Below are 15,860 nucleotides of genomic sequence, written 5' to 3' on the forward strand. Positions count from 1 at the left end.
TTTATCCCTAAACAGAGAAAGTTCAGTTTGCGAGAATCAGATTTTGTTGATATACTTCAAAGTTTCTTATTTTCGTGTGTACCATTGATTTATGGAGGAAAAAAAAAAAAAAGTTACCCATTCTTTATTTTTTCAGCACCACTGATTCCATGGTGCTGTACATGAGTAGGAGTTGCACACAAAATAGAAATATAAAATTACAGAAATTAACGATGACCGCCTAGTACAGAAAGGAGATGGCCCTGCCCTTGCGGGCTTACGGTCTATACACCAAGGTTTTGTTAAATTCACAATGTTATTTTGTAAACTTCATTATAACACGTTATCCATTGACCACTCACCTATGCCAGTAGCTTGCCTTATGTCTTCAAAACTAAATTCCTCACCCTCGTTAAACATGAGCAGAACAAGTGTCTGGAAGAGCGAAACTTGTAACTCTTTTTTACCCTAAAAGAGATTGAGAGAGAAAGTAACATTTTTTTCTAAGTACCCGGAGTCACATAAGTATTCTGAAAGTGTATCCGTCACTGTAATTATGTAGGCACGACTGTTTTAATAAAATAATTGAGTTTATAATTCGTGATGAGTGAATGCGCTGGGATAAGGCGCTATCTGAGCATGCTCATGTCCTAACCGAGTGTCTTCAGAGTGCTCGAATAATATGTTCAAGTCCCCGCGGCTGCATGTCTCGTGGCTGTTCGATAGACAACACATGCAGGGATTGCCTGTTTGTTAGGAAATCCCTGCATGTTATTGGAGTATGCTGAAGACACTCAGCACACGAGCATGCTCAGATAACGCCTTTTCCCCAGCACATTTGCTCATCACAATATATCATGTTAAAAACAAAACAAAACAGAACTTTGCAGCAGCCACTACGCAATCAACAGGGCTCCCCGTGTGCCTCCCGATACATCGCTTACATTTGGCTGCTGCACCGGTCGGGATTGCTGCTGAAAAACCTACTGATCTCATACTGCTGACCTATGCAACACAAGTCATAAAGTCTTTAGTCTGGGACACCACCTAAAAAAGGACCCAACTCTTCAGCAGGTGGTGGCTCCAAACCTCCAGATTCTGGAAGCCTGCCATATTGTAAAAGATCCCCAAATCCTCCGCACTCCTGAATATTGGAGCACTGTCTGTCCAACTATGATAAGTTACCAGACAGCGCTTCTACAGCCAAAAGTGCAAGATCTGATGGGAACAATGGAAATTGGTGCACATATGACAACAGCATTTAAATGGTTAAACTGTAGCGATTAGCGCAGGCTCTGGACACTGCAGTGAAGCGTACCATTATGTCCTCAGTCAGGAAGGGGTTAAATATAAAGGCAATGGCGGGGCAGCGATTGTCACACTTGAAAGCAGAGGGTCTCACTACAACACCACCATGCGTCCTCCAACCCAAAATGTCTGGGGAACAGGTTGCAGTAATAGATTTTAATGGCAGCACATTTGGCAAGATGGTTATCCCAACACCCTCCTTTCTTCCACTACTACCCATTTTCCTCCTTGGGAACCCATACTCTGAGCATTCCCACCCCAAAAGATCAACCTAAAAAGAAATGATTTATTTGCTGCAGTTCGGCAAATAGGGGAATATAAAAAGCGCTGAACATCACAGAGCCCCCAAAGCGTGGACACTCACCTCATTGAATTCTGCCTTTAACACGCACTGTCCTAATGTGGACTGCCACTGTAACTTCCTACCGCTGTGCTTCCCAAGGTAAAAGGTCTTGAATATTTCCTGTAATTTCACCATCTATAGTAAAAAAAAAATAAAAAAATCAATGTACATTTCACATAAAGCAGCAGGATACAAGCTCTTCAGATGGACGGTGGGCCAAGTCCAGGGTGGGCCATGCGCCCTCTTTACTGCTCAGAAAAACCTTACTTTGTTCTAGAATCGTTAAGGGATGCCAAACCCTAAAGTGATGGAAAGGACACTCGCCTCCCAAAATCTGCCAGGGCTTGTTCACATATTACAAGGGTGTAAAAACTGCAGCATTTTACAGTACTGGCAAAAAAGAATTCCCATGGCGCCGTTTGACCTGTAGTTGCGTTTTTGTAATATAATGGAAATGGACATTACAATGTCGAATTGCCCCTGTGTTTCTAGCAGATGCCTGGAATTTTCCTGGGAAAAAAAAAATGCTGCATGTGAACATTAACTTAGGCCGTGGAAACACTAGATTTTTCACCTGTACGTCTTCCTGCATGTGCAGTCCAAAACAAAGCAATCTGAAGCTTTTTTTTAAGGCATTTTTTAGGAGTTTTAATGCTATTTTTTTTGGGGTGCAGACTCTGTAATCTTACACCCCCCCTCCCCTTAAGTACAAGGGAGCATTTCATTTTTTGCCCCATCATTTTTTTTTCTTCTATTTTGTTCTATGAACCATGCATAAACTTTTTATAATTCCATCAACATAAAAGGCATGAGAGCTTGTTTTTCCCCAAAAAAGAAGTTTTAGTTATGAATGACAACATTCATTTTAGCATATAATCATCTGCCATTGGGATGGAGGCCAACAACAGGCAATACTGGTAATATCGAGGACCGGAACTACAATTTGTTCACTGATCTCTGGATTAATCCAAATGTTGTAAAAAAAAAAAAAAAATTAAGAAAAAAATAATAGAACATCAATGATATGGTCTGCATAGCGGTCAGACACGAGGAGTGATGAGTAACTTGTCATTCATTCTTGGCTATATAAACCATACCCTTTATTGTTCATTAGAGGACACACTGGTGCGCAGAATAGCCGGCCATAGACCCTTGTCATAAATAACTTTCCAAAAAGTGCAGGGACTTCATTCACAGGAAGATGACCTGGGATGATGACCACTTTTGTAGATGACCCTTAAACCTCTAATCCATTCTGGACCGCAGCCATGTGCATGATCGTGTAGGACTCGTACAGTGCCAGGTTGGATGGGTAGAGATGTTTGAGCAGTATAGGGCTATGCTGGATCGTGTGGTTTTGACATTCTCTTTATGTACTGTATTACTGACGCATGTCATTCTTCTTGGCACAAAGTGCACAGTAGAGAAGACCAGTTTCTCACTACCCTTTCCTGCACCCTTATCCCTTAAAGGTTCAGTAGGTCATTGTAAATTCCCCATTTGTAATACATCCCCATTTATAGCTCCAGCAGCTTTTATTAATTATTAAAATGGCAGCCTAAACCTCAGCAGATCCTACACACTTTTTTGGGATTTTGTTTTTACAGCATTTAACTGTGCAGGAAAATAGGCCTGGCAATAGGACTGTGACAAAACCAAACTTGTCTAGTTATTTTATTGTTGCAGAAGTGGAATTTTTTTTTTTAAATGTAAAAAAAAAATAATAATAATTTTCTGAGACCTGTAACGCTAACTTTCAGCTGATGGAGCTGTGCGAGGACTTGTTTTTTTGGCACCCCTAAGTGGATGTTTTAATTTTGGAATATAAGTAATTTGGATTGCTTTGAAATGTTGTTATGCGGTGGCGTCATTTAAGAGGCACTGTCGGAGACGGACAGCGGTATTTACATGGGTAAACTACAGCCCTTGGAGCCATCTCCGGTTGCTGCAGTTACAGGCAGAGGCAGACTACGTAGCAAAGTTGGCATTTACCTACGATCACATATACGTCATATGTTGTTAAGGAGTTAAAAATGCACTTGTGATTTTACGTGTTTTTTACTCAGGATCTTTATAGTAGTCAATGGAGAATAACATGCTAGAAAACGCACAGTTCTGTAAAGTCTTCACACAGTGTTGGCATGAATTTTCATCAATTATCTACTTGCTTGAACTAATAAATACAGCAGATGTTCTGCATTAAAATACGACTACATGGCCTCACGTTTAACTGTATAACTTGCAATATCTTGCCTTGCTTTAGGGTGGGACAGGTTACTGCTGCAGTAAGAGGCCTCCTGGCCAGGTCCACAGCAATGGTGGTCTAGGTGCACACAGTAATAGCACTTAGTGTGTGCACTTAGCCTACAGTATATGTCGGGAGCTTTTCCACGATAATGTTCCCATAAGTCCCCCTCATTGACCAGACAAAGGCCCAAAGTGCATTTCAGCCTCTGGCCGGTATGTGACCTCATACAGGTTAAAATGTAAAAAGATAGAGCAGAAAAAGACTGCGCTTTTCTATACAGAGGGACACAGCAATAATATTTTAAAGAAGTATACTGCGCAAAACAGGTTTCAGTATAATGAGCTTTTATGGTAAAGAATCCGCACTGAGGGCACCGACACATTCCCCCTGAGCACATACACCTGACAAGGCCCACAACCGTAGTGAGGACTGAGCCTAAGTCACTTGGCAGAATGTTCTAGAATGGTTTTTTTTATTTCTTGCGTACCCTGCAGAACACTTTACTATACAGAGATTGCATGGCTCCAAAATTATTCTGGTGATCTGTTTTAGAGTCCTAGGTTTTGGGATAATTGTTAAACGTCACTTTCACTAGACCAGTTGTTTGAGTCCAGCCGAGGAGGGGATAAGAGCAGATCACAAAACTCCCATTACTACAGATCATGTGCAGACGACACATCAAGAGCAGGTTCTTCTCTCCTCCTGGGAAACGTTTAGTTAAGTTTAGTGACAGATTCTCATCACAGAGCAGGAGCTGCTAATCATTTACCTCTGGAGGTAGGTGAACTTCCATAGGCACGTAGGTTGGCCAGTAACCCATCGTTAGGATATTCACAGTTAGCTCAATGTTACCTGGCACATTCTGATTCTGCATATACTGAAATAGACAAGATTGAGCAAATGTGTGAATAATGAAGAAATAAGTGAAGGTCAATTAAAGTAATGAGAAGCAGAAGAACAATGAAACTAACACAAAATAAACAATTCCAGTAGAACACCTTCCGTTTACCTATGGCCCTCCATATAGGGATATTCCCTACCTGTTTAAAGTGAACCATTATGTCTTTAGACAGCTCCATGTCTTTAAACATTCCCTCAAGTTTGCTAGTAAAGGCCGCTCCACATTCTGGGAAAACAAAGATACAACAGCAATAGAGATGACAGCCTGGTTATCAGAACTGAAAGAAGAAAATCCAGCTTCCAAAAATTCCAGATTTATTGAGAATAAAATTTGAAGTCCAGTCAGTTCATTCACATAACAGTGAGTAGCAAGCAACGCGTTTTGAACAGTAACAAACTAACAGTAACAAAGCTTTGAGAAAGAACAGGTTACTGTTCGAAACGCGTTGCTTGCTACTCAGTATTTTGCGAATGAACTGACTGGACTTCAAATTTTATTCTCAATAAACCTGGAATTTTTGGAAGCTGGATTTTATTTTTATTTTTTTTGCTCCATTGTTCACGTGATGACTACACGATATCCATGCTTCCCTACAACACATGCCTAACAGGTGAGCTGGTTTTTTTCTGTTCTGGTTATCAGAACTGGTGGTGGTCTCAGAGCAAGTACCACACAATACAGAACATCACTTCAGTAAATGGACGGATCATATGAGGGCAGCTGTAACTGCAGCAGATGCGTCTCAGGGTCTCCAATTTTGGGGTAGTGGGATCTTGACATGCAGAGAACCGCCTGCAGCCCCTCTTGCAGTGAAAGCACGAGATCTCATTCTTTGCACTAACCAGTGCTCCTGTTAGAAGGATCTTACTGTTCGGTCATTGCTTAGTAATGGTCACCCAATTTTATTATTCAGCAATTCATGTAATCTTAAAGACTTCTATGCCCTAAACACTCGTTCATAGTTACGGGGATGGGAGAAGTTGCGGCTGTCAATAACTACTCGGAGCAGTTTACAAAAAAAAAAAAAAAAATGCCAAAAGTGTCCTATATGCTCTTTCAGGCTTAAATATGAGTGAGCCTGTCTGCATTTAATAAACTCAACTCCAGGTTCTTTTATTCGGCAGAGCCAGGATCCGTTGTGGAGTCCTGCACTATTTTTGGACAAAATGCAGAGGGCTTTTCATGTATTATTTTTACCAGACCCTAGACTATTACAGGCAACTCAACCTTCTCATATATGTAGGAGGAACGGCAATGTCTTCATGACAGTCCTTAAAGCTATTATATGACTATGACCCAGAGATTGCACACATACTGTCTGCTTGCACTTTTTTTTGGGTCCCTCGAGAACATAATCCATATCGGATCTTCAGGAAGGATGTATTTGTTTTCGCTGTGGTCTGCAAACTTTTCCAGGCACCTCCCTATGACTATCCCACCTCTCACTGACACATAAGACCCTTTCTGGACTGCATAAGAGAACCTGTCAGCAGGATTTAGCCCTGTAAGCTAAAGGTGTGGCCATAATGGTGCTGTGATGCTGATTACTATGATATCTGATGTAAAGGGATCTGCCCAGTGGCTGATGGATACTCACCTTGTGAAGTCTAGATAAGACGTCTTGAGTGCTTCGGGGCGGTATGTGGGGGCAGGGTCTTCTGGTCCTTTGCCCCCCCCCCCCCCCCCCAACCTTCTCTGCTTCTTATACAGGTCACTGATTATTCAGTAACCTGCTGTCTTTTTAAAACTTCACGCAGTCAACATTTTGTGGGTGGCACATGCATAGTGAGTTGGCGTCCCGGAATTCAGGGCTTCAATAAAATGGCGTTGGAGGTGGCGCATGCGCAGATCGAGATTTCGACTGAAAATTTTCTGTGAAGGCAGCACGCTGGCTCAGTAGTTAGCACTGTTGCTTTGCAGCGCTGGGTCACCAAGGACGTCATCTTCAAAGGAGTTTTTAATCTTCTTACCATGTTTGTGTGGGTTTCCTCCGGTTTCCTCCCTCTCTCCAAACACAGACTGATAGGGAATCTAGATTGTTTGTCCCAATGGAGACAGTTCCAATGATGCATGTAAAGCGAGGTGGAATTAATGGCGCTATACGAGCAAAATAATTAAAGGTGTACCTAGGCATTGGTTGTCTCACAGAGCACCCACCATGTCTGCAAGGACAGGGACGGTGAACTTTTCCCTTAGTAAAATATATGGTAGAGAAGTGGCGTTCTCCGACTGCCTATTCTGCCTTTCTGGTCGCCTCAAGCCCATTTCTTGGTTTCCCCCATGTCTTGATGGCATCAGATAGATACGCTAGAAGCAGTAGATTTTTGCTCTTCTGTTATTGTTGGATTTGTTTGTGCTCCGATCTGCTCAGCACAACCACTCATTGTACCAAACCCTCCATATAGTGCCTAGAATATGTGGATATACGTGTAATATCTTCATTATTGTTCTATTCTATGATTTTCTCCTACATGTGCGTTAATGGTGCTCTGTACTTCATCCAGTAATTTCTTAAACCATCTGTCTGAAGAAAACAAAAGTAAAATCTTGCACTTTCACTGCAAGGGCGGCCATGGAGGAACCCATCATCTGAATTTTGCTGCCTTACATTTGCTAATATCAAGATTATACCAACATGGACAATTAGAGGTCAATTACACCAACCTCACCAGGTCTTTATGCAGTCTGTTGTGTGAAATTTGGTGACATCTGACGACCACTAGAAGTGCCAAGTGTCATCATACAGTGGCCTTGTTAGTGATACATCAGCTCATATAATAGAAAGGCTGTCACATCAACTCACCATATTGTCTCGTATACTTCACCACTGTAAAAAGTTGTAAGGAAACACCAGTAAGTTGTAGTCTTACCATGCTTTAGTTTGGAAAGCATAGACTTCTCGGCATCCACGGAAGCACTTTTCCCCACCAAGAGCCTCTTGGCTAGGTCTTTTTTGTAGAAAGCCTCAAAGACATCCTTCCCTGAATGAAATGCCAGAACATATTTTTCACTTCTCACATCTAGTCTTTGTACATTGTCATGATGCATTTAAAGGGAACCTGTCAGCAGGATTGTGCACAGTAACCTACACACAGTGTCAGGTCGGCGCTGTTATACTGATTACAACGATCCCTTTGGTTGATGAAATCCGTCTTGTGGTTTTATTTAATCTTTATTTTCAGTTTTGAGTTTAACATATGCACCGATAGATGCTACGGCTACGTCTCCAAGATGGAACCACCTGCGCAGTAGCAGCTATTGTATCGGCGATCGCTGATTGATGTTATTATGCAGGCAGCGCCATCTTGCTAGAATAATAAAAAAAATCTTCACTAAGATGGCGCCAACTGCGCCTGCACAGTAGCATTTATCACTGATCCAGTAGATGCTACTTGTGCAAGCGGTTCCATCTTTGAGGAGGCAATTTGTTTTTTGTCTAGCTAGATTGCGCCGCCTGCGCAGTAGCATGTATCGGTGATCACCAATGGCTGCTACTGCGCAGGTGGCGCCATCCTGGAGGAGGAAATTTTTTAATGAATTTACTTATGTCATCAAATAAAACAACTTAATACACAGTACACATGTGATCATGCTGCAACACAGGCGCCGCCTGCTGCAGGCGAGATATCGATATGTAGTAAATATAATATGCATTATGTAAAATAAGGGGCGGGTCAGTGAGGGATCAGTGACCTATCAGAAGCCATACACAAATATATAAGCAGAGAACCACATGAAGACCCCCACAGGCCACCCCGGAGAATGAGAATCTTATTAAGGCTATGTGCACACGCTGAGGATTTACTGTGGATCAGCAGCATTTTTTCCCCATGTACAAACGCTGCAGAACCGCATGTGAGTTACAGTACAATGTAAATGAATGGCAAAAATAAAAATGCTGTGCAAATGGTGCGGAAAATGCGGCACTGAATCCTCAGTAAACTAAAAAAAAAAAAAAAAAAAAGGATTTTGTCAATTCTTTGTTCGTTTCTGCACCCATTCCATTATAGGAAAACGCAGGGGTAACAACGCATGAAATCTGCAGGGAAAAAACGCACAAAATTCGCATAAAAAACAAGCAGATTTTGACCTGCGTTTTCTACCAAGAGATACAGAATCCACACGGAAAATTCCACAGGCAAATCCACAAGGTGTGCACATAGCCTAACCCAAAACTGAAAATAAAGATTTAACAACCACAAAACGGATTTCATCGCCCTGGTATCATTTCAATCAGTGTAACTGCACCAAACTGACACTATCTGTAGTTTACTGTGCACACTCCTGCTGACAGGTTCCCTTTAAGACAAAATTACCAAATGTAAAATAGCAACACATTTGTAGTAAAACAGATGAATCATTCTACAAGCGTTCAGTTTCTAACCACAGGATGGTCATACCAATGACAGAGGGCAAATCCACAGCCAAAGCTTTAGGTTGCTGCCAACATAGGGCACAAGATGGTGAGGACCAGTTATCCACATGACCCTCTTTCTTGGCTCATTCTGCACAGGCACCTAGTGGTCTGCATTCAGCGAATGTAGAGACGCAGACCGCAAAACCACAGTTAAAAAAAAAAAGTTAATTTAAAGTATATATGATTTCTAACTTTTCCCCCTTCCCCTCGATAATCTTTCTACATGAATAATAGCAGTGAGAAAATGTGTCTCTTGGCTGCAATGTGAATATGATCCCAAGGTTGCAAACAAAGCAGGACCTACCACATCTAGTTAAAAAGCTGGGAAGAATCACCCATTAAATCTAATGGTATTTCATTACTTTTTCATCACTAGTCATCACTTAAGCCATAGCGAAAAAGCAAGAAGTGGTCGCCACTCAGTGTTCACTTAGGCCATAGGACCTGGTTCATCAAGACTTGACGAGCAGTGCGCCAGGCTTAAGAGCACACAGCATTGCTGTATATGACAAAAATCATGGTCTCCTGTGACTGGTTTTCACAGGAGTACAGTAATTACAGGCAAAAGGGTCTTGAGTAAACCCCTGGCTTTCAGAGAAACCCATCGGCGCTCTTGGTTAACAGGTTAACAGCCAAGGGCGAAGCTCCACTCTACCATCGGCTGTTAGAGGCGCATGATGGCTAAATAACACAGCCATCATCTGCCAAGAGAGATAGTGGCTCAGTTGAGCCTGCACATGAAGTAGCAGTACATTATATGTCGGTAAGGGGGAGGATTGGGGGGGGAATGGAAACTTAAAAATATTTTTGGCTGCAAACACACCCCCCAAAAAAAATATTTTAGCTGATGAAAAGGTCATATGCACCCTAAAATGGTATTGTTGAAAATGGCTGTTCAAGGAACAAAAAAGAAAAACAAAAGAACCCTCATCAAGCTCCGAGGACATAAAAATAAAAAAGGTTACAGGTCACGTAACGGCAACTTTTTTTCCTTCACTTTCACAGAACAGTTTTTTCCCCTGCCTTTTTCCAGTACACTGTATGGAAAAATGGGTTGTGTCATTCAAAACTACAATTTGCCTTACAAAAAACAAGCCCTCATGGCTCCGTTAACACAAAAACAACACTTAAAAAAAAATAAATAAATAAAAACACAGTGCTTTAACCCCTTTACCCCCAAGGGTGGTTTGCACGTTAATGACCGGGCCAATTTTTACAATTCTGACCACTGTCCCTTTATGAGGTTATAACTCTGGAACGCTTCAATGGATCCCGGTGATTCTGACATTGTTTTCTCGTGACATATTGTACTTCATGACAATGGTAAAAATTCTTTGATAGTACCTGCGTTTATTTGTGAAAAAAACGGAAATATGGCGAAAATTATGAAAATTTCGCAATTTTCCAACTTTGAATTTTTATGCAATTAAATCACAGAGATATGTCACACAAAATACTTAATAAGTAACATTTCCCACATGTCTACTTTACATCAGCACAATTTTGGAACCAAAATTTTTTTTTGTTAGGGAGTTATAAGGGTTAAAAGTTGACCAGCAATTTCTCATTTCTACAACACCATTTTATTTTAGGGACCACATCTCATTTGAAGTCATTTTGAGGGGTCTATATGATAGAAAATACCCAAGTGTGACACCATTCTAAAAACTACACCCCTCAAGGTGCTCAAAACCATATTCAAGAAGTTTATTAACCCTTCTGGTGCTTCACAGGAATTTTTTGAATGTTTAAATAAAAATGAACATTTAACTTTTTTTCACAAAAAATTTAATTCAGCTCCAATTTGTTTTATTTTACCAAGGGTAACAGGAGAAAATGGACCCCAAACATTGTTGTACAATTTGTCCTGAGTATGCCAATACCCCACATGTGGGGGTAAACCACTGTTTGGGCGCATGGCAGAGCTCGGAAGCGAAGGAGTGCCATTTGACTTTTCAATGCAAAATTGACTGGAATTGAGATGGGACGCCATGTTTCGTTTGGAGAGCCCCTGATGTGGCTAAACATTGAAACCCCCCACAAGTGACACCATTTTGGAAAGTAGACCCCCTAAGGAACTTATCTAGAGGTGTGGTGAGCACTTTGACCCAACAAGTGCTTCACAGAAGTTTATAATGTAGAACCGTAAAAACAAAAAATCATATTTTTTCACAAAAATTATCTTTTCGCCCCCAATTTTTTATTTTCCCAAGGGTAAGAGAAGAAATTGGACCCCAAAAGTTGTTGTACAATTTGTCCTGAGTACGCTGATAGCCCATATGTGGGGGTAAACCACTGTTTGGGCGGATGGGAGAGCTCGGAAGGGAAGGAGCGCCGTTTGACTTTTCAATACAAAATTGACAGGAATTGAGATGGGACGTCATGTTGCGTTTGAAGAGCCACTGATGTGCCTAAACATTGAAACCCCCCACAAGTGACACCATTTTGGAAAGTAGACCCCCTAACGAACTTATCTAGAGGTGTGGTGAGCACTTTGACCCACCAAGTGCTTCACAGAAGTTTATAATGTAGAACCGTAAAAATAAAAAATCATATTTTTTCACAAAAATTATCTTTTTGCCCCCAATTTTTTATTTTCCCAAGGGTAAGAGAAGAAATTGGACCCCAAAAGTTGTTGTACAATTTGTCCTGAGTACGCGGATACCCCATATGTGGGGGTAAACCACTGTTTGGGTGGATGGGAGAGCTCGGAAGGGAAGGAGCGCCGTTTGACTTTTCAAAGCAAAATTGACAGGAATTGAGATGGGACGCCATGTTGCGTTTGAAGAGCCACTGATGTGCCTAAACATTGAAACCCCCCACAAATGACACCATTTTGGAAAGTAGACCCCCTAAGGAACTTATCTAGAGGTGTGGTGAGCACTTTGACCCACCAAGTGCTTCACAGAAGTTTATAATGCAGAGCCGTAAAAATAAAACAAAATTTTTTTCCCACAAAAATTATTTTTTTAGCCCCCAGTTTTGTATTTTCCTGAGGGTAATAGGAGAAATTGGACCCCAAAATTTGTTGCCCAATTTGTCCTGAGTGCGATGATACACCATATGTGGGGGGAACCACTGTTTGGGCACATGGGAGGGCTCAGAAGGGAAGGAGTGCCATTTGAATGCAGACTTAGATGGAATGGTCTGCAGGTGTCACATTGCGTTTGCAGAGCCCCTAATGTACCTAAACAGTAGAAACCCCCCACAAGTGACACCATTTTGGAAAGTAGACCCCCTTAGGAACTTATCTAGATGTGTGCTGAGCGCTTTGACCCACCAAGGGCTTCACAGAAGTTTATAATGGAGAGCCGTAAAAATAAAACAAAAATTTTTTCCCACAAAAATTATTTTTTAGCCCCCAGTTTTGTATTTTCCCGAGGGTAAAAGGAGAAATTCGACCCCACAATTTGTTGTCCAATTTGTCCTGAGTGCGCTGATACCCCATATGTGGGGGGGAACCACTGTTTGGGCGCATGGGAGGGCTCGGAAGGGAAGGAGCTCCATTTGGAATGAGGACTTAGATGGAATGGTCTGCAGGTGTCACATTGCATTTGCAGAGCCCCTAATGTACCTAAACAGTAGAAACCTCCCACAAGTGACACCATTTTGGAAACTAGACCCCCTAAGGAACTCATCTAGATGTGTTGTGATAGCTTTGAACCCCCAAGTGTTTCACTACAGTTTGTAACGCAGAGCCGTGAAAATTAAAAAAAAAAATCTTTCCCCCCAAAATTATTTTTTAGCCCCCAGTTTTGTATTTTCCCGAGGGTAAGAGGAGAAATTCGACCCCAAAAGTTGTTGTCCAATTTGTCCTGAGTACGCTGATACCCCGTATGTTGGGGGAAACCAACGTTTGAGCGCATGGCAGAGCTCGGAAGGGAAGGAGCGCCATTTTGAATGCAGACTTAGATGGAATGGTCTGCAGACGTCACATTGCGTTTGCAGAACCCCTAATGTACCTAAACAGTAGAAACCCCCCACAAGTGACCCCATATTGGAAACTAGACCCCCCAGGGAACTAATCTAGATGTGTTGTGAAAACTTTGAACCCCCAAGTGTTTCACTACAGTTTATAACACAGAGCCGTGAAAATAAAAAATCTTTTTTTTTTCCCACAAAAAATATGTTTTAGCCCCGAGTTTTGTATTTTCCCAAGGGTAGCAGGAGAAATTGGACCCCAAAAGTTTTTGTCCTATTTGTCCTGAGTACGCTGATACCCCATATGTTGGGGTAAACCCCTGTTTGGGCACACGGGAGAGCTCGGAAGGGAAGAAGCACTGTTTTACTTTTTCAACGCAGAATTGGCTGGAATTGAGATCGGACGCCATGTCGCGTTTGGAGAGCCCCTGATGTGCCTAAACAGTGGAAACCCCCCAATTATAACTGAAACCCTAATCCAAACACATCCCTAACCCTAATCCCAACAGTAACCCTAACCACACCTCTAACCCTGACACACCCCTAACCCTAATCCCAACCCTATTCCCAACCGTAAATGTAATCTAAACCCTAACTGTAACTTTAGCCCCAACCCAAACTGTAGCCCTAGCCCTAACCCTAGCCCTAACCCTAATCCTAACCCTAGCCCTAACCCTAGCCCTAACCCTAGCCCTAACCCTAACCCTAGCCCTAACTCTAACCCTAGCCCTAATGGGAAAATGGAAATAAATACATTTTTTTAATTTTTCCCTAACTAAGGGGGTGATGAAGGGGGGTTTGATTTACTTTTATAGCGGGTTTTTTAGCGGATTTTTATGATTGGCAGCCGTCACACACTGAAAGACGCTTCTTATTGCAAAAAATATTTTTTGCGTTACCACATTTTGAGAGCTATAATTTTTCTATATTCTGGTCCACAGAGTCATGTGAGGTCTTGTTTTTTGCGGGACGAGTTGATGTTTTTATTGGTAACATTTTCGGGCACGTGACATTTTTTGATCGCTTTTTATTCCGATTTTTGTGAGGCAGAATGACCAAAAACCAGCTATTCATGAATTTCTTTTGGGGGAGGCGTTTATACCGTTCCGCGTTTGGTAAAATTGATGAAGCAGTTTTATTCTTCGGGTCAGTACGATTACAGCGACACCTCATTTATATCATTTTTTTATGTTTTGGCGCTTTTATACGATAAAAACTATTTTATAGAAAAAATAATTATTTTTGCATCGCTTTATTCTCAGGACTATAACTTTTTTATTTTTTTGCTGATGATGCTGTATGGCGGCTCGTTTTATGCGGGACAAGATGACGTTTTCAGCGGTACCATGGTTATTTATATCTGTCTTTTTGATCGCGTGTTATTCCACTTTTTGTTCGGCGGTATGATAATAAAGCGTTGTTTTTTGCCTCGTTTTTTTTTTTTTTTCTTACGGTGTTTACTGAAGGGGTTCACTAGTGGGCCAGTTTTATAGGTCGGGCCGTTACGGACGCGGCGATACTAAATATGTGTACTTTTATTGTTTTGTTTTTTTTATTTAGATAAAGAAATGTATTTATGGGAATAATATTTTTATTTTTTTTTTCATTATTTTGGAATATTTTTTTTTATTTTTTTTTACACATTTGAAATTTTTTTTTTTTTACTTTTTTACTTTGTCCCAGGGGGGACATCACAGATCGGTGATCTGACAGTGTGCACAGCACTCTGTCAGATCACTGATCTGATAGGAGTGCAGGCTGCTTCACAGTGCCTGCTCTGAGCAGGCTCTGTGAAGCCACCTCCCTCCCTGCAGGACCCGGATCCGCGGCCATCTTGGATCCGGGGCTGGAGTGAGCAGGGAGGGAGGTGAGACCCTCGCAGCAACGCGATCACATCGCGTTGCTGCGGGGGGCTCAGGGAAGCCCGCAGGGAGCCCCCTCCCTGCGCGGTGCTTCCCTGTACCGCCGGCACATCGCGATCATCTTTGATCGCGGTGTGCCGGGGGTTAATGTGCCGGGGGCGGTCCGTGACCGCTCCTGGCACATAGTGCCGGATGTCAGCTGCGATAAACAGCTGACACCCGGCCGCGATCGGCGGCGCTCCCCCCGTGAGCGCTGCCGATCGCATATGACGTACTATTGCGTCCTTGGGAAGTAAAGCCCACCCCACATGGACGCAATAGTACGTCTAATGGCAGAAAGGGGTTAAAAAAAAAAAAACCTGGAGCCTTACAGGGTTAATTATAGTTGTGCATTAAAGAACACCACGTACCATATATAAACCTAAATATGATCATGATCTTATCCAGCATTTTCTCCAGCTCCTCATCAGTGGCTTCTTTGTTTCCAGTTCGCAGCTTTGAATCCACATATTTTGCTGAAATGGTAAGAGAAATTCAGTTTGATTTGCTCTGTTGTAACCATACGTCGGTGCAATGTGGCATTTTCAACCAATGCATCAGAAAATGTATTTACAGCTTTACTGCAATTAATGTTACGAAGAATATAATGTATGTAACAAACACACAGCATCATAATCCGCCATTAAATGGATTGGCCACTTTACAATTCACCCTTTAATGTGAACTAACTGCCATATAGAAAGCTCTTCAATAAATCTTTCTTGGCCTAATCCTTCTATAACCTGAGCGGCTCTTCTGGTCCCAGGACCTCTGGCTGAGAATATCCTGCTTTCCTGCGTTGTCATGTCAGATTCCCTATCTAGGCTCTGGAAACTGACATG

The 15,860-nt window shown here is 41.9% G+C and overlaps 1 protein-coding gene across 1 annotated transcript in view; it reads right to left on the reverse strand.

Annotated features, from left to right (window-relative positions):
• The window catches only part of CUL4B (cullin 4B), an 84,317-nt gene that overhangs the window by 20,677 nt on the left and 47,780 nt on the right, over nt 1–15,860 (reverse strand). Inside the window, exons 13-18 of the mRNA XM_069747195.1 lie at nt 15,390–15,494; nt 7,650–7,760; nt 4,919–5,004; nt 4,648–4,755; nt 1,652–1,765; nt 342–447 (exon numbers count right to left, since the gene is read on the reverse strand). Coding sequence (XP_069603296.1) covers nt 342–447; nt 1,652–1,765; nt 4,648–4,755; nt 4,919–5,004; nt 7,650–7,760; nt 15,390–15,494 — 630 coding nt within the window. The remainder of the gene's footprint in view (nt 1–341; nt 448–1,651; nt 1,766–4,647; nt 4,756–4,918; nt 5,005–7,649; nt 7,761–15,389; nt 15,495–15,860) is intronic.

The sequence above is a fragment of the Ranitomeya imitator genome, chromosome 2, assembly GCF_032444005.1.
Source record: "Ranitomeya imitator isolate aRanImi1 chromosome 2, aRanImi1.pri, whole genome shotgun sequence".
In the NCBI taxonomy this organism is placed as follows: Eukaryota; Metazoa; Chordata; class Amphibia; order Anura; family Dendrobatidae; genus Ranitomeya; species Ranitomeya imitator.